This window comes from Triturus cristatus, chromosome 4_1 (genome assembly GCF_964204655.1).
Source record: "Triturus cristatus chromosome 4_1, aTriCri1.1, whole genome shotgun sequence".
NCBI lineage: Eukaryota > Metazoa > Chordata > Amphibia > Caudata > Salamandridae > Triturus > Triturus cristatus.
This window is the reverse complement of record NC_140585.1, coordinates 1261321154-1261339253: the sequence shown is the minus strand read 5'-3', so window position 1 is coordinate 1261339253 and position 18100 is coordinate 1261321154. Positions and strand designations below refer to the sequence as shown.

General features: G+C 44.6%; 1 protein-coding gene across 7 annotated transcripts in view; it reads right to left on the bottom strand.

The window, feature by feature from the left end:
• Positions 1-584: 584 nt before the first annotated feature.
• COPZ1 (coat protein complex I subunit zeta 1) overlaps positions 585-18100 on the bottom strand; it is a 906679-nt gene continuing 889163 nt past the window's right edge. For all 7 annotated transcript variants that reach the window (XM_085654740.1, XM_085654737.1, XM_085654738.1 and 4 more), the window contains 4 exons: positions 7975-8052; positions 7019-7070; positions 5230-5268; positions 585-2182 (listed from right to left, as the gene is read on the bottom strand). In XM_085654740.1, coding sequence (XP_085510866.1) covers positions 2135-2182; positions 5230-5268; positions 7019-7070; positions 7975-8052 — 217 coding nt within the window. In that variant the 3' untranslated portion in view covers positions 585-2134. The remainder of the gene's footprint in view (positions 2183-5229; positions 5269-7018; positions 7071-7974; positions 8053-18100) is intronic.

Below are 18100 nucleotides of genomic sequence, written 5' to 3'. Positions count from 1 at the left end.
GGACAGGCACAGTATTCCATATTCTAAATGTGTTTACATTTAATATTTAGGGATAGTGAGGTGTCTTTTCAATATTGTAAAACAGCAGCAGCTCACTAAAATTACTGCAAATCTGTGACATATGAATGTGAGGTCCTGCTTTGATCTGAAAGAATGAAACAAACACAACATTTCTCTGCAAAATGTCTGTTTCAAATACAATTTTCCTTTTATTTATTTTGAATATGGGTGATGTGCGAGAGTCTATTACATTCTGTTTAAGAATTATTTAAGTTCATCAGGACAAGACTATCTGCAGAACAGAGGTATCTCTATAAGGGGGCCTCCTGAAAGGCTGGAGCCCTGGGACAGAGCCCACTTTGCCCATGTCTTAAAACTTCTCTGGTTTTGGCAGCAACAGTTTACAAGATACCATCATAACACAAAAACTTTTCAGGCTTGAGCCCTTTTAAGTAATCATACCACAGGTAGCTCTGCCCTTTTGCAAGAAAACAGTCCCTGAGGTTCCTAGACAAGATATGTTGTCACAGTAGGGTCATATGTAGGTGACAAAAGCAGTAAGTAGCAATAATTGTATACAAGCCTTTTTACTTGTTTTTATTCCATCAGAACTTCATCCCAGAACAAATTCAGCACACAGTGTCAAAAATGTATTTACTTGCATCTTTTACATACAAGTTAAAAATGGATAGCATTAACCTTTCTTCTGTTCCATCAACAGGTTCAGTAATACAGAATTTCTGGAAATCTGGTCCTTTGAAAACGAGATTGAATACATGACTGAAGTTCCCCCTTTCCACATTTTACCGGGTGGAGTGGAGTAAATTGGTAGTCATGAATATAAACTATCTTTTTAATCCAACTTCTCAAACTCTTCCTTCAATACTTGCACACTTTCTTAAGTATAGTTCAGACACATACAAGGTAACTTTATTTTAAATAAAAGACTTTTACAATTACAATGGACTCGTGTTGGTCGGGTAGTGTTGTTGAGAAGATACAGATTGATGCCATTTGTGCAGTGTTCCAAATCGTATGAAGTCCGCTTGATCCCACGATGCAACAGGAATGGAGTCATACAGGTTGCTGTGATGTGGCTAATACAGCTGCCACCAGACATTGCTAACTTCAAGTACTAATATAAAAGATTTGAGCTATTCAGCTACACTTTATGAAATCAGGCACTCTCACCAATATACCATTTCCTGTTCTTTTGTCAATACCTTTGATTATCCTATTTTCTGAATGCAAGAGCCTCTCTTCATGCAATTAATGCAGGCCAGACAGCCTTAAAGCTGAAAAGCTTTGCAGACCTTTGCTGAGCCTTAGGTACTAAAGACTACTAATTGAGAACAACCCAGTGAGGAGGCATTAAACCATTGCAAAATAAAGATAAAATGCTCTGCTTAAGTGACTGTTCCGTGATCTGGCCAGGCACACATGTGGACTTGTGTTGTACACTAATCCCACTGAAGAAAACGGTGGAAAGGCAAGTATCCAAATTTCGTAGCAACACTCCTGCTTACTATGACAGAGCAAGAAAAAAATCTCTTGGGCGGCAGGAGACTGAACATGGTACAGAAGATACATAGGGACTGGAGCTATCCGACATGTAATACCTCAAAGGCTCAGTTTTATAAGGAACCCTATGCCACAAGTAAGAAGAAACATTAAGAGCTGGAAATGTTACAAGCCAGCAAAGAATCAAGATGGTTAACCGCAGAGTTCAGTGCCTTAAGAGAACAAATAATGAACCATGGCAGAAAGCCCCATACGGAGATTCCATAATTGAAGTTAGTCAGGCTCAGCCCAGTTGATTGGTATCCATTATAACAGCAAACTGGGCCAGTCATTGCTTTGTAAACATACTAAGTTTAATTTTTTTTGGGTGCAAAATAATTTACATTTTACAATCCAAAAATGACCCCTTGCATTAGGTCATTATTTGTGATGCAAAGGCCTCACAGATTTCATTAGCCTTTTACCTTACATACAGAAAAATTGCATGCCCGGTATTGCATAAATAGAACTTTTAAGACAACACAGAATAAAAGAAATAATCAAAACAGTGACAGAGGAATGGAATAGTTCTTCGGCACGAGAAATAAATCTCCATCATGGACACACAGGAACATTACCGGAGCAGGGACCACTTGATCTGCTCCTTAGCTGACTGCAGCACCTGTGGGGATAAACAATGACAGGACGTGACTTTTAGACACCAAGTGTTTAAGCAAAGCTGGAAGCATGTCTAAGCAGGAAATCTGACTTTGGCGACACTGCTAGGGTGACCAAGGTATTTATTCTCCTAGCACATATCTGATCAATAAAGGTTCCTGAACGAGTGAGTTTGTATACTTTTGATGTTGAACAGACTACTTATAGGAACATCTTTTGTTCTTTGTACATACCTGCTCTCAAGTTAAAAGTTCTTCTTCCACAAGTTGCCACCTTATAAATTCTGACTGCTGTTTAATACCATTAGTTCATGAAGGAATTCCGCAAGCTAAAATTGCCATGTCTAGTTTACAATTTGAGAAGTTAGATGTATGCCATTCTAAAGGATAGGCAAGTGCTTCCGTCATCTACTTAGGATATATATATATATGCTTTTCCATCAAGGAGTAACTCTTTTCTTGGATATATAGATATATATATATATATATATATAGATACATATACACACACACACACATATTACTTACTGGCATTCGCTAATAGGTAGTTACAACCTAGTCTCCATAGGAAGAGTGTTTTGCTAATAACTGACGTCATTTGACGAATCCTCGTGAAATGTTCAGAACTAGTATGATGCTCACATCAGCTGTTGTCTTGAAAATTTCGTGGTGATACGTCAAGCAGGGGCGTAGAAAAAAGGGGGGGGGGGTTTCAAAACGTCATTTCCCCCTAGTTAATTCCCATCGAGATTTTAGACATGACTATAGCCTGACCCACTGAATGGAATTACATCAAATTTGGCTGAAACTTAACTGTTGGTCCAGAAAGGGACTTTTTTGTAAATTGGCGTAAATGCGTTTAGTAGTTTTGGAAATATTAAGGGAAACCCAAATTTGTAAATATAGGGATGCCAATCCTCAGAGGATCTGCCGGTCCCTGAGCTGAAATCTGATTAGCTGCCAATACTTCAACCAGAAAGTGCTGGCAGCCATCTTGGGACTCTGTTTCAGTCGAGTACCATAAAAAAACATTTAAAAAAAGAAGAAAAGGGGGCAGTGTAGGAATACCCTAACCCCCTAGAATAGCATTTTTTTTTTAAATTCATTGGGAACCGTGCTGGATCCACGGCTCCCGCTGAGCAAAAAAAGAATCGCTGGCTCCCAGGCTTCACTAATTTTAAGCCCCTTGGTGGGCCAGGTCCCTAGGGCAAGAGCAAATACATGCAGGAGGGGGGCACACGGGGTCCTCCAAAGGCATATGACAGACCCAGGGACCGCCACCTCCCCAGGGCACTAATTTGAATGTATGCATGGGGTGCTCACGTGACACACCCCCACGCGACCTGGGGACCGTCTCCTCCACTGGGCAAATCTTAAATGCGGGGGCCCCACACAGCCCTCCCTCAGCCCCGGGGACCACCACCTCCCAGGGGCACTTAAATTAATGCAGTGCATTGCGGGGGCGTAAGTTATAGCTAGCTGAGGTAACTATAAATTCTGAAATTCCATGGTTTTGTATGAGTGAAATGTGACCCCAACTATAACATCCCTGTAACCTTTGTTTTTTTCAGTGAATTTCAAAGGTTTTTTAGATTCTATTTCCTAACTATAACCTGTGAGTGTGTGAGTGCATGAGTGTCTGTGAGTGCCTGAGTGGGTTTGCAAGTGACGCCATGAGAGTGATTCAGTCTGAGAGTGAGTGCATGAGTGTGTGTGTGTGTGTGTGTGTTTGTATGAGAGTAGGTGATTGAGTGTAAGTGGGTGTCCGAGTGAGTGCGTGAGTGTCCGAATGGGTATGTGAGTGGCTGTGAGTGTCAGAATGTGAGTGGGTCTATAAGTGCCTGTCCAAGTAGGTTTCAGTGGGTGTGTGAGTGGGTCTCTGAGGGGGTGCATCAGTGTCTGTGACTTAATCCAACAAGACCCCACAGTGTTTCACAAAATATCTATCCAAGTGGACTACTTTCTACTTGTTTATTACTAAGTGCCCCCTGCAATCCCAGCCGTCTGCGGGAGATGGTACTGCTCTTGCACACAGGAAGATGCTAGTAATGTAGCTCCCTGTGTGCGAGAGCAATCTCTTACCCTACCCACTTGTCTGCGGGCAAGTAAAGAGATTAAATCTATGCTTCCACCAAGTGGGAGCATTTTGACAGTGCCCACTTGCTTGGAAGCGGAGTGTTTGCTTTTGCTTGGTGGGAGCTGTCAACCCATTTAGAAAGTAGGAGGGGGGGGGGGGGGTCAGAGCGCCCCTTCCTGTATAACTAATAAGCCCCAGGCAGGTGGCGGACCCCAGGGCACTTAGAAAGTATGAAGGGGATCTGAGCGGCTCCTCTCCTGTGTAACTGTTAAGCTCAGGGGAGGAGGTGGTCCCCAGGTCTTTGAAGACTTGAGGAGGGGGGCTGTAATTCCATCCAGCAGTTAAGGCGTGTCAAAAGACTCTATGGGAGTTAACATGGAAAACACACTTTTTTTGCCCCTCCCCCCTTTCTTGGCCCCGCTTCACAGATTGTCCTGGAACATTTCCTGAACAACTAGAATCACCATGGGCATTTGTTGTAGAAACTTTTGTGAAGATTTTTTAAACGGCTCCAAAGATCTAGGCAAGTCAAAAAAGTATTTTCCTATGGAAATATGGTCCTAGCTAGAACTACCTACATGCAACCGCCAGTGGGTAATAAATAAATAAATATAAACACACACACACTAGGAACAAGTTAATTCAGAACAGATTTATTCTGTCTACCTCCCCTCATCCATTACTCCCTTCCCCTGCAGTCTGATATGATGCAAGTGCATAACTTTTTTAAAGATTTATGTTAAAATCAGTTATTTTCAATCATACTTTGTCATGGTGGCAACTAAAATGGCATTATTCATGTCTAATGAATTAAAAACAAAAAGTCAAAGAAAATCTCTATATATTGCACTCTGGGGAACATTTATTAAAAATATACATTAAGCATTCTGTTTCTGAGCAACATGTGTACAGACTGGATGGGCAATTAAATGTTATTTTAAGTGTGTAGCTCGGAGATGAAAATGTGGCACACACCTGAGATACAGTTTGCTCTGTGAGAGGGACATCTTCTCCCTAAACAGAAAAAAGAATTAAATTAATAAACGAACAACCAAAGCTTCTTGAAAAGCGTTGCTGTAATATGACCATTCACTTTTTAAGATATATGAACATTGGATATATTGTACATAACCTTCATCCTCCGACCTCGAAGTACATTACAGACAGGGTACACGTTACACAGGATGTTCTACCATCGAACCACATTGTTCTTTACAGTCAAGTTTGATTTGATTTATATTTATAAAGCATGACAAATGCCAAAAAGGCACTACCAGAATCAGCAGAAAAGTATAGTCAGGTCTAAATTTAGTCAAAAGAGGAGACAAGCCAGGTTTTTAAACGTTTCCTAAAAATCCTAAGGTTTGATTGGGACCTTAAGTACAATGGCATTCGGTTCCACAAAAGAGTTGTGCCATGCACTAAACTTCTGCCGCCCCATGTGGCTTTGCAGATCTTGGGGATTTGCATGATCTTCACAGAAGCAGATCGCAAACACCTTCTAGGAATACACCCTAAAAAAAAAAAGAAAATTGCCCGGTAAACTGGGCCTATTCTATGCAGGGCTTGGTGTGCCATACAGAGCGCTTTAAATGCAATTTTGCTCTTTATCGGCAAACAGTGCAGATCCTTGAGCCCTTTAGCAGCCAATTCATGTTTCTTGATGTTTTTCAGGAGCTGAACGGCTGCGTACTGCAGCCAATAATCTTTTTTTAGCAGACCTCGTTGCATGTCCAGATAGATAGCATTGCAATAATCTAACCAGGACAGCAAGTTACACGAAACAGTACTTCCCATTGATCTACAGACATTAGACAAATGCAACATACGCTGTCCGCAGACCTCATACCATGCTCTACAGACTGGATAAAGGTAACGCTACAACTCTCAAATGTCAAAATGCCTGAAAGATAGGTTTTAAATATTACACCAGGTCATTGGAGAAATGCACTGAGGTTTTGGAAGTCTTATTCTTGCATGTCCAAACAATACCAGGCTCAAGCATTGGAAAATGTACTATGCTGTAGTTTTATTTGCAATTAATTCTTATAGCTTGAAATCACCAATTACTCTCCCCTAGGCCATCTATGAGTGCGGGCACAGAATCATAGGTCTTGCTGGGAAAGGAAAATGACAAATGAATGGAGTGAATATGAGCAATGCAAGTGGAGCAAAAACTGTTTACGTTTTCTTACAAGAGGACCAAGACCAGGTTTAATACAAAGTGTATATATGCACGACTATCCAAGAAATAAATGTACAATACCTAGCAAACATGTTTTAAATAGAACCAGAACATGTAGTTATTACTAAAATGAAGATTCTAAAATCTCTAGAGTGATCTAATACGTATCAGACCGCTTAAGCCAGAAGAAACATTACCTGAATTGTCTGCTTAACAGACACCAGTCAAGTTGTCTTGGTCTATGGATCAATTAAACCAGCAATTAAAAAAGCAACCCAGCTACTGAAACAAGTCATAGAGGTGCACATCGAGGAACAGCAATGGTACCGGGGCTGGTTGCTTAAACGACTAATGCATTCACTGTATGGGCCTGTGTTCGACCTCATGGTCACAGGTTCAAATCCCAGGCTCAGCCTTTCATCCTTCTGTGGTCGATTAAAAGAGTACCATTGAGTTGGGTAACAACAAACATCTGTTATTCAACGCCAAAATACCCTAGCGGGTGAACGTGTGCTTTACAAATACATGTTATGTTACCTTCTCTCTCGGAATGCAAGTTGTGCTATTAGCACGACTTACCCTGAGGGCAACTCGGTGGACCACTTGCTGTGGGTCACTTTCCAGGATGACCCTGTAAAGGAAAGGTGACATGTTTCTAGCAGGAGAATGATGAACAATTTTACGTTTTAAGCAATCCAATGTTTCATAAAAAAATCAAATAAATTGAACTCCTAAATCATTAAAAGTATAAGGCTCAGACTGATATATTAAAGAAAGTCTTTAATAACAAGGTTGTTTTCTCCCCCTCACCTTTATTCATTTTGTTACACTTTTCATTTGTATTACCCTTTCGAAATCAACTGCTTAATCCACTGTGATAATCAACATTTTTTTGCCCTAATCGAAATGTGCATGAAAAAGTGGACATTACAAGCCTCTCGCTGCTCCTCCTATGATGTCAGACATCAGAAAACCAAAAGCCCGCTGGTGCTGTTCATTGGGAATTGCAATGTGTTACGGCTTCCCAACTCCAGCACTAGCATAGAACAGTTTCTACCATGCTACAAGTCCAAGCTGCTGTGGTAATGTATACTCTAAGAGGGAATGCGTCAACATGATCTGACCACAGCGATTGCCACATCTGAGTAAATGGATTGCGCCACGTAGGGATTAATCTTTCCCTTCTCTTGATGAATCGGTTAGACAGAACCTTGAAGAAATCGTGCTTGATCTATTTCATCTATTGAGAAATGGGACTTAATTCAATTGTTACATTTCATACACACGTACATATGAACGTGGATGCATGTGAGCAGGCTTATATACTTGCAGCCACACAACATGAAACTTTTTTTTAGAAGTTTCACATGCACTTTCAGAAAATGTCTAAAAATATATATAAACTTTATCCTCAGTCAGAAAAAAAGATAAAACATGATTCTAATCAATACACGTGAAGATTAATAATACATAAGACTACTATCAAGTATTCATGAAAATCAAAAAGTACAGAATAGATGATGACCTTAACTTACCCTCCATCCACTATTTCATCTACAGCTAGAAAGAGGCCCTCCATGTTTTCCAGGAGTGCACGTTTTTCAACATTTTTCCTGAAACAATAAGAGGCATTTACTTGCCTGGATCACAATGACTGATAAAACATGGCTGCATGGAGCTCGTCCTGTATGGGAGGTTCATGGCTACAAATTACCAGAGATTTTAACACAGGACATAAAAGGGATTAGCGATTAAATCAAGCTTGAAAAACAACTGATGCAGGCTTGTTTAAATAATCCTTGATTTAAGACTGGAATTTATAGTTAAGGTACAGGAATATAGATTTCATTTTCAAAGATCTACATTACAGCATTTCTGAACAAGCAAAAGAGATTGAACTGACTCAGTTCCCCACTTGTCATTCCTTTTAATTAGTTTTTCAACACACTGTCAGTTGTCACAGCAATCATTCTTTAATTCAGGGAATCTAGGAGAGCTGCATGTGAATCTATAAAGTATTATTCTGGTTAACTACATTTACACGTACACAACTCGATTTCCTCCAACATTTTGACATTTTGTGCATTAACATTTCTCTGAATAGAACTCTGCAAGGTGGGTAAAACGGCTCTGTATATTTCTAAACAGGAGTTTCAAGACAGACAACCCTACCTGTACATTTGACTTTGCATTCACATAATCGTGGAAGCAAAGTCATTTAAAGACTTACTTATGGCAGTCTTGCTAATCTCCGGCAGCAGCAACTCTTGCTGGACCACAGTGGTTGTGACCATGGTCTCTGGAGAAAGGGCTACCAACCATTCAAGAATTAGCTGCATTCTTTTTCAGGGCATTTGGGAGAGGGATTGCATGTTGTTCTTGAAGACAACGAGTGGGTGGAAAGTAGCAAGCAAGGTTTTAACAACAAGATTGTATAGAAATAACTTTTCTCACTCGCCGAAACCTCAATTGAAGCAAGTTCCATGTTAGTCTTCACAAGGGCAAAAACACACACAAGCAATCCCCTGACGAAATCCTCATGACTGATGCAAAGTACTTCTTTGATCCCTCCCTTCTAATATTAAGTGGAAAATGTTTCTTTCCCTTTAACCATCTGTTTGCAGTGTAGCTTGTAGTGCTGTAGACCCACATGCGCTGCATACTCCTGCTATCTAGTGTTGGGCAGAACGCTTTCAACGTATTTTCCTTCGAAAATGTTTGCGTCACAAGACCTATTGTGACTCCTTCCTTGTTGAAGAATGTATCAGCTCAACGGCGCCAACTCAGATTGTTTTCCATCTCACTGGGCGAGTAGTCTAAGCGGAACGCCTTGACTAACTGAGAGAGAGTGAGCTAATGCTTAAGAAATGAATAGTGTATGAGAATTATATGAAACCTGTGAAATCATAGCTAACTTCCGGGGAGGAGGTTGGGTTCATGTTAATCTACATCACTACACTCTATGAACAGGGTGACATTTTCCAATCGTAGCACGTGCAGCTGTTGATACACAAGCTCAGCATAGACTGTAAAGCAGTACTGCTACAAAGAGGTGGCTAGCTAGCAGGTGCAGAGGTTTGGAAAAAAATTCTTAAAACTGCTTAGTCAACTAGAGCTTGCTGGCGGGCAAGCATATCTACACAATAATGCTTCATGAAAGTGATTGGCATCTACCTAGTAGCAGCCTTACATATCTTCTAGATAAGGTTGTACTTAGAAAGGCTCCAGTGGTCCCTCTTTTCTCTGTAGAGGGAATTGGTAGAGTGTCCCTTAGCATTAGCATAACATGTTGGTGTACATTTACCTATCCATCTGGAAAGGTCAGCTCAAGAAGTAGCAGACCTTTATAAGGCTAGCTGCAAAAGTTGGTTAGACTTTCTGAATGGTTTAGGTCTATCAATTTGGTTGATAAAAGAGAAGACAAACTTTAGTAGGAATTTAGGGTTAATACCAAGAACTACCCTATCGCTTTAATCCTCAATATACTGTAGTGGCAATTGCTCTAATTTGGAAGTGGAGGGACAACAGGAACGCATGGGGAGGGAAGAAATAATATATGAACTCACTTACCTGCCTGCTATGATACCGCCTCGGTGCTCCGCTCCCGAAGCTGGTGCACTGCACAGGCTTGCAGGAGTCAACCACGGCGCTGCTATCATGCTGGTACCATGGAGCCTGTGCCATTCCCCCACCCGGCTGTGAATACAGCTGGGTTGGAAAATTTTCAGTGTGCATGTCGGTTTGGCCATCCGAAGATGGCCGGCCAAACCATCATGCGCACTTACAGTGCACCCACCACTCCTCCTCTCTACTGTGGACACAGTGACACTCCCAGGATGGGCCCGCCCCTGCCCTAATACTTGGCTGGCAATGACAAGGTAAGAACAAATAAAATGATAATAAAATGGTTTCATTAACATTTTATTTTTCATGTTTGCCTCTGCTGCCTCTCAGCGGTGCGGCTACGCTCCTCTGCCATAATGGAGGAGCCACCACGATATACTGTTCCTAAATTGTAAGAGCTATGAGCTCACTAATGAGCCCAAGTGAAGTGATTGCTATGGGAAAAGCCATCTTCCAAGATAAATACTGTAATGCACATGAAGGCAGAGACCTAAAGAGTCATGTAAGTACTACTTTTTAGTTGCATAAAGGTGCTGGAGGCATTCTTGCAGGGATACCAATTAAGTGTAATCTGGCAGCCAAACCAACAATTTCGGAGTTAAAGTAGGCTGAATTAGCTGGACTCAGGTACTGTAAGACAATTATTCTGCAGGAATGTGCATAACAGTACTTTGCGTATTCCATCTCGGTCACATCCAACAATCCATATTTATGCTAGTATTCTTTCAGGTGTCTTTGTTTTTACTCTGCAGGGCTGTGACATTTTATGAAATTTCAACTTGCCCAAGGGCCGGGATGCTTCCGTAATCTATTACTTTAAAAAATAAATAAAAATAAAGCCTACGCGTCTCTTGTGATGCCATACACAGTGGTGACATATTATGGTATTCTATCAGAGATCATATTACACCAAGGTTTAGATTCAAGAAAGGCTCAGATTTTGCCTCCTGTCCATTAATCAGCACATCTACAAACATAAAATTAAAGCTATCGATCAACTCCTCTCCAAACTTCTATCATGCTGGAAAATGATGGAAATTCATTCCAGACAAGAACACAAATAAAAGTTTTAGAAGAATAAGAACAAGCATTGGCAAAGCCAACAAGTCTCGTCAATTCGAGAGCTATTGGCATTTTCAAAGTCAATGCCTTTTAGCCATGAGTTATCAAGTGGAGTGGATGTATTTGGTGTGGATTGGAATTATGTTGTTTGGATTGGAACGGTTTGTTGTGGAATTCTGTGGCGTGGAATGGAGTTATGGGTAGTGGAATTATGTGGCATGGTGCCCAGTGGAATTATGTGGATAGAAATTATGTGGTATAGATTGTACTGGAATTATGTGGTTGGGATTGTGTGGTCTGGAGTGGCATTGTTTGTCACAGAATGGCAAGTAGTGGAATGGAATTAAGTTGTGTTGAATTTTGTAGCACAATGTCGCTGTGTGGAGTGCATTTATGTGGATTGTTATGTGGCATATTTATGAGGTATTGAGCAGAGTATATATTTTGTGTAGTGTTACACGGTGGGCTGGCTGAATCATAGTTGTATTGTCCCATTGCGGGCATGCAAGGCAAAACCTATATTAAATGCTTAAGAATGCAGACTGCGGTAGCGGTCGCCATCCAGTGTTAACAGACGAGCATAGGAATAGCAAAGTGTCAAAGGAACAAACAGGAAAAGTAATGTTCAGTATCTAAGTAGGGGATTTCTCCTGTTAATGCACTATTTCCAAAGAAAAGCCGACGTTTGCCACTCGTATGGTAAGTGAAAAAATAATGTCCATCTCAAAAACTCAATGGAGAAAATATTTTAAGAAAAAGCTTGCATAAGGCAACAGGCAACCGGGAAGAGCTCCAAAGGCAAATCAAAGTAAAGCAAGGTGTGCATACCATGCCTGCATTTACTTTTCTGGCCAAATCACTTAGACTTCCAGGGACAGATTTATAAAGACTCTGTAGTACTGGAAAGTCACGCAAAATGAGGTAAAAAGCACAAAGTTTTGAAAATGTGTTCACTTCAAGGGTAACACTTTTTTGCCCAGGAAAAGTGTACTTTGTGGTGCAAATAGCACTTAGCACTCATCTACGCCACTTTGTGTAAAGTGGGCATTACATGGATGCTTTTTGACACAAAGCCCTATGTAATAAAATTGTCAGTACGGACTTTGCATCAAAAACTATGCCTTCTCGAGGCAGGTGAAAAGTTGGGAGAAAGATCAGGCATTCCGCCAAAGAGTTCACACATTTCATGTGTGTAGTAAAGTAAAGTGTTAAACCCAAATGTAGTATTCTTTTTTACTTTATTTTTCCATTGCCCGTTTCCCTCTACTGCTACCCCTGTGGCCCCTACCTGCCCGGACAGCCCCCACTCCAGCCTCCCAACCTCTCGTCCCTCCCGTATTTAATGGTGGCTGCTGCGGGGGAGCGCAAGTAAGACCTTGACCTCTGGTCTGGGTCAACTCTTTCCCAAGCAGCTTTGCTGTGCCCTTGTCGCACTGCAGTCCTTCAGACTCCTCCTGGTGAGGTCTGCGCCTGCTGCCCGCTCCGCTGCCCGATCCTGCATGCCCAGATCCTGCCGGCCTCAGCCCGCTCCACGTCAAGCTCTTAGCCTTTGCCTGTTGTCCCACGTCGTTTTATTTATTTTAACCACTTTGTTTTCCCCTGCTTTATTTATCCTTCTTTCAACTTTATTTTTCCGTTGCCAGTTTCTCTCTCCCCGACGGACAGCCCCCACCTCCCCGCCTCTCTTCCCTCACCCCGCCCCTATTTAATGGCACCACTGCGGAGAAGCGCGAGTAAGACCTTGACCTCTGGTCTGGGTCGACTCCCTCCCCAGCAGCTCCGCTGTGCCGTCACAGCGCCCCAGTCCTTCAACCTCCTCCTGGTGAGGTTTGCGCCTGCTGCCCAGAGTCTGCCGGCCTTAGCCCGCTCCACGTCCAGCCCTTAGCCTTCGCCTGTTGTCCTGCATTGTTTTATTTATTTTAACCACTTTGTTATCCACCACTTTATTAATTCTTCTATTTAACTTTATTTTTCCGTTGTTTGTTTCCCTCTGCTGCTACCCCTGCAGTCCCCTGCAGTCCTTACCCCCCGGACAGCCCCCACCCCTGCCTCCCAGCCTCTCGTCCCTTCCCTATTTAATGGCGGCCACTGTGCGTTCGCGCAGCAGACGCGCCACTGGCGCGCGAAAGGCAAGCCCATCTGCGTCATTTCGCGACCCCAACGCGACCAGCGCCAGGGACCCTGGATCTCCCACCAAATACCACTACGACCCAGCCACCCTCCTCGCACTCAACCCCGGAAAAAACAATAACTGCCAGCAGGCCATGCCCATCACTACCCACGGCCAGTTCTCCTGCCACCACTACCGCCAGACCTTCACTACTGCCCCGGCCGCCAACACCTCAGACACGCCAAGATGCATCCTCCTGAATGTGCGCTCCTTGCACCGACATGGCGTGGAAATCTGGAACCTCCTGGACTTGCTCTCACCCGACGTCATCTTCTTCACAGAAACCTGGACCAACACCACATCGGCCCTGGACAACGCCATCCCGGATTAGGTACAAGATCCAGAGGAAGGACCGCCCCAACCACCCTGGAGGAGGCATTGCCATCGCGCACAAAAGCTCCCTCTGCCATTCCATCTCCAGTGAAAAATTCCCTGCCGCTCAACACCTGCACTTCCAGGTCCAGACCAGCCCTAACTCCACACTCCGCAGCACCCTTGCCTACAGACAACCCCCCCCCCCCCCCGAGTACCCTTTGCTGACAACATCAACGACCTCATCGCAACCCCACGCCATCGCCGCCACAGGCTACATACTCATCGGAGACCTGAACTTCCACCTCGACAACCTCAGCGACCCCAACTTCGCCGACCTTCTGGACAACCTCGCCAACATCAGACTGAAACAACTCGTCACCACACCGACAAGGCAGGACACACTCTCGACCCCATCTTCGCTGTGGATAGCAGCATCCACTACAGCCACACCACGCAGCCCACATGGACCGACCACCATTGCGTACACTTCATAGTCAACAAACCCAATCCACCCGAACCAGCTCTGCGCCACCAGCGTAGGAACTAGGGCAGAGTCACCGAAGAACTCAACTCTACTCTACCCTCAATGACAACACCCCCTCTGCTGCAACCAACGCTAACATCGTGGCCATGGAATTCCACACTTGGATCGCCAACTGCGCAGACAAATTTGCCCGCTGCGCAACCCCGACAAGCAACGCCCGGGAAAAGCCGCCTGGTTCACCACCGATCTCCATGAAGCCAGACGCACCTGCAGACGACTGGAGAAGAACTGGAGAAACAGCAAGACACCCGACAACCGCACCACCTACAAGGACGCTATGAATGAATATCACCAAAGCATCAGAACTACCAAAAGGACCTTCATCCACAACAGAATCCTCTCCAACTCTGGCAACTACAAGGAACTCTTCAGCGTTGTCCAGGAATTCACGAAGCCCCACAGCGAAGCCACCGACATCAACCCCTCCTAGGACCTCTGCGACAAACTGGGCTCCTACTTCCATCTGAAGATATAGAACCTCTATGACAACTTAGACGACCACATACCCGACCCGCAGTCAGCCCGCCCGGCGACAACGCCAGCTAGACCACCATCTCTGCCTGGACTCCGATCACAACCGAGGAGACCGCCACGACCATGAAAGGTATCCACTCCGGGGCCCCCACACAACTCTGCCCACGCCACATTTACCACAAAGCCGCCACCACCATCGCACCCATATTACAACGCGCCATCAACACCACATTCAAGACCGGCTTCTTCCCAGACTACTGGAAACGAGCAGAAGTCAGGCACCTGCTCAAGAAGCCCTCAGCAGACCCGACGGACCTCAAGAACTACCGACCCATTTAGTCCTCCCTTTTGCAGCTAAAGTCGCCGAGAAGACCGTTAACGCTGAACTGTCAAGATTCATCGAAGACAACGCCATCCTTGACCCCTCCCAATCCGGATTCCGAAGCAACCACAGCACCGAGACCGCCCTACTCGCCGCGTCTTACGACGTCCACGCCTCCTTGACCAAGGCCACATCGCGGCCCTGATTCTACTCGACCTGTCAGCAGCTTTCAACACCGTCTCCTCTCGCACACTAACAGACAGGCTCCATAACGCCGGCATACAAGGCACCGCCCTCGACTGGATCAGATCGTTCCTCACCAGCAGAAGCCATAGAATCAGACTGCCACCCTTCATCTCTCAACCCACCGAAATCAACTGCAGAGTCCCACAGGGATCATCACTCAGCCCTACCCTCTTTAACGTCTACATGGCCCCCCTCGCTGCCATAGTCCGACGGCACGGCCTCAGCATAGTCTCCTACGCTGACGACACCCAGCTCATCCTCTCCTTCATCAAGGACCCCACCACCACAAGACTCAACTTCCAGGAAGGAATGAAGGACGTCGCAGCCTGGATGAACAACAGCTACTTAAAACTCAACTCAGAGAAGACAGAAGTCCTCGTCCTCGGAACCACCCCCTTGCCATGGAACAACATCTGGTGGCCCACGCACCCGGCAACCCCCTGACCCTCACAGACCACGCCAAGAACCTTGGCATCGTACTTGACTCCTCCCTCTCCATGAACCGACAGGTCAAAGCCGTCACTTCCAGCAGCTTCAACACCCTCCACAAGACCTTCAAATGGATCCCCCCGAGGCAAAGAAGACAGTCACCCATACACTCATCACCAGCACGCTGGACTACGGAAAAGCCCTCTACGCCGGCATCAACAAGTCTCTACTCCTCAAGCTCCAAACAATACAGAACACTGCCGCAAGACTCGTTCTCAGGGTCCCTCAACGCGAACACATCAGCCAACACCTACGCAAGCTCCACTGGCTCCCCGTCGAGAAAAGAGTCAATTCCGTGATACTCACCTATGCCTGGAAATGCCTACACAACACCGGACCTCAACAACAGAATAACCCTCCACGTGCCCAAACGCAACCTCCGCTCCACCAACCTCCTCCTTGCTGAAACCCCACGCATTTGCAGAGCCAGAGCAGGGGGAAGATTCTTCTCCTACATCGCGGCCAAGACCTGGAACGAGCTTCCCATCGACATCAGACGCGCCCCCTCCCTGAACACCTTCAGGAAAGCGCTAAAGACCAGGCCCTTCGACTGTTACAGAACTGCTGACCCCCCCCCAAGCCCCCCCCCCCCTCCAGCGCCTCGAGACCCTCACGGGTGAGTAGTGCGCTTACAATTTCCCTGATTGATTGACATGTATTTAGATGCGTTTGCGTTCAAAATGTGAATCCATAAAAATGTGTCAAAGTGATGACCCAGACCTCTGGACTGTCACAATGCATACACATTCAGTAATGTTCCTCTTATGTCACGGACGTTGCCTATCTCCCACAAGCACTTCAAGGACACGGCTAATGTCTGCGCACTGGTAACCTGCCTGTTTCTATTTATTTATTGTTGCGTTTTATAGAGCGTGAACTTGACCCGTTAGGGTATCAGAGCGCTTTACAGGAATCAAAGTTGTACAAAGGTTACAAGTTACAGAGTATATAACGAATGTGAGGGGGCGGGGTGCTGGATACATAAGGAGTACGGACACATATGTACAGTTTTCTTAAGCTGTGTTTCTTCTGTGGCGATTACAATAAAAGCCAACTGTGATATACGATGCCCTGCATGGACTATGCACATATGAATTCACGCTGCAACACTCCAGAGCGCCCCCCCGAACTATAACGTCAATCCATCCCCTTCAGGTCCTTACACACTTTATTCACTCTTCTGTGTGTCTCCCGTAGGTGGATGAAGCACGCATTGTTGACGTGGCTCGAGCTCTGAGCGCGTGTTGGATCTGTGATGATGTGGTTCTAAAACGCTGCCTTTTATACTTAGGGAAGGCAGATTTGAGGCCTGTCTGGGAAACGTCAGGAAGTGAATTCAAGAGTGGCTGATGTGGGAATACTAACAGAAAGCCCATGCATTCCCCCTAGCATCGGGGTGAGAACAGTGGGTTGTGCGCCTGCGCTGCCGCACTAGCAGATGATGTGAGGGAGTGGCGGGGGGAGGGAGTGTTGTCTGGACAACAGTCCAACAGTTGTGTAAGAAGAGTGACCACCACTTCCATCACAGATCCGTATGACTCAGGAAGGAGGCTGGCGGAAGGTGGAGCTCTGAGGAATTCAAAAATAACCCTTGTTCTAGGGAGAAGAACCGGCCCAGTCTGGACCTGGGTCGAGACAGGCCTGACCCAGGAGACATTGAGGATTTCTAAGTGGTGCCACTTGTCCAGCCCTCCTGGATTCTGCTGCTGGTCACTACGGAGGCAGAGTGTGGACATGTGAGAGGTCATTGAAGCAGTGCTCAAAGTGCATTAAAAACAAGTGCATAAAAACTGTGGCGTAGCAGCAGCGGCACAGAATGTGTTTAAATAAAAAAGGCACTTGTAGCAATTAACAACATAGATCATATGGGAAATCTTTCAACAAAGCATGCACTGTTAGAAGAATACAAATATTGGCATGACTAATGCACAGCTAAATGATGCCTCACAGAAATGGCATTTCAAATTGCATTATCATTAGCTAAAACTTGTTTTTCAAGTTTCAATTATTTTGGGCTCATTTTATTTTTAAAGTAAATAATCACCTAACGAGCTATTATGCTTCTACTTGTATTTGCATATAATCAGGATGTACTCAGTAAGCATTATACATAACCTAAAATGTTACATTTTTCAAATGTGATCACACATTTTTACACTGGAACCACTGTCAGCAATGCAAGCCGAGCCCACAGCAGTTTGTTACAGTGTTCAATGGAATAGTAAAGACTGCAACAATGTGTCCTCTAGACGAGGTTTAAACAACTCATACAAAGAGATACAAACTTGCCTTAGTGGCACAATATCCACGCTGCGGTTCAATAAAAGGGGTTGTGCTGCAAGGAGTTGGACAAACTTGTCCAGTGTGTTGGACAAAATAAATACAAAAATGTGTTGCCCTGAATAGCAAACAATA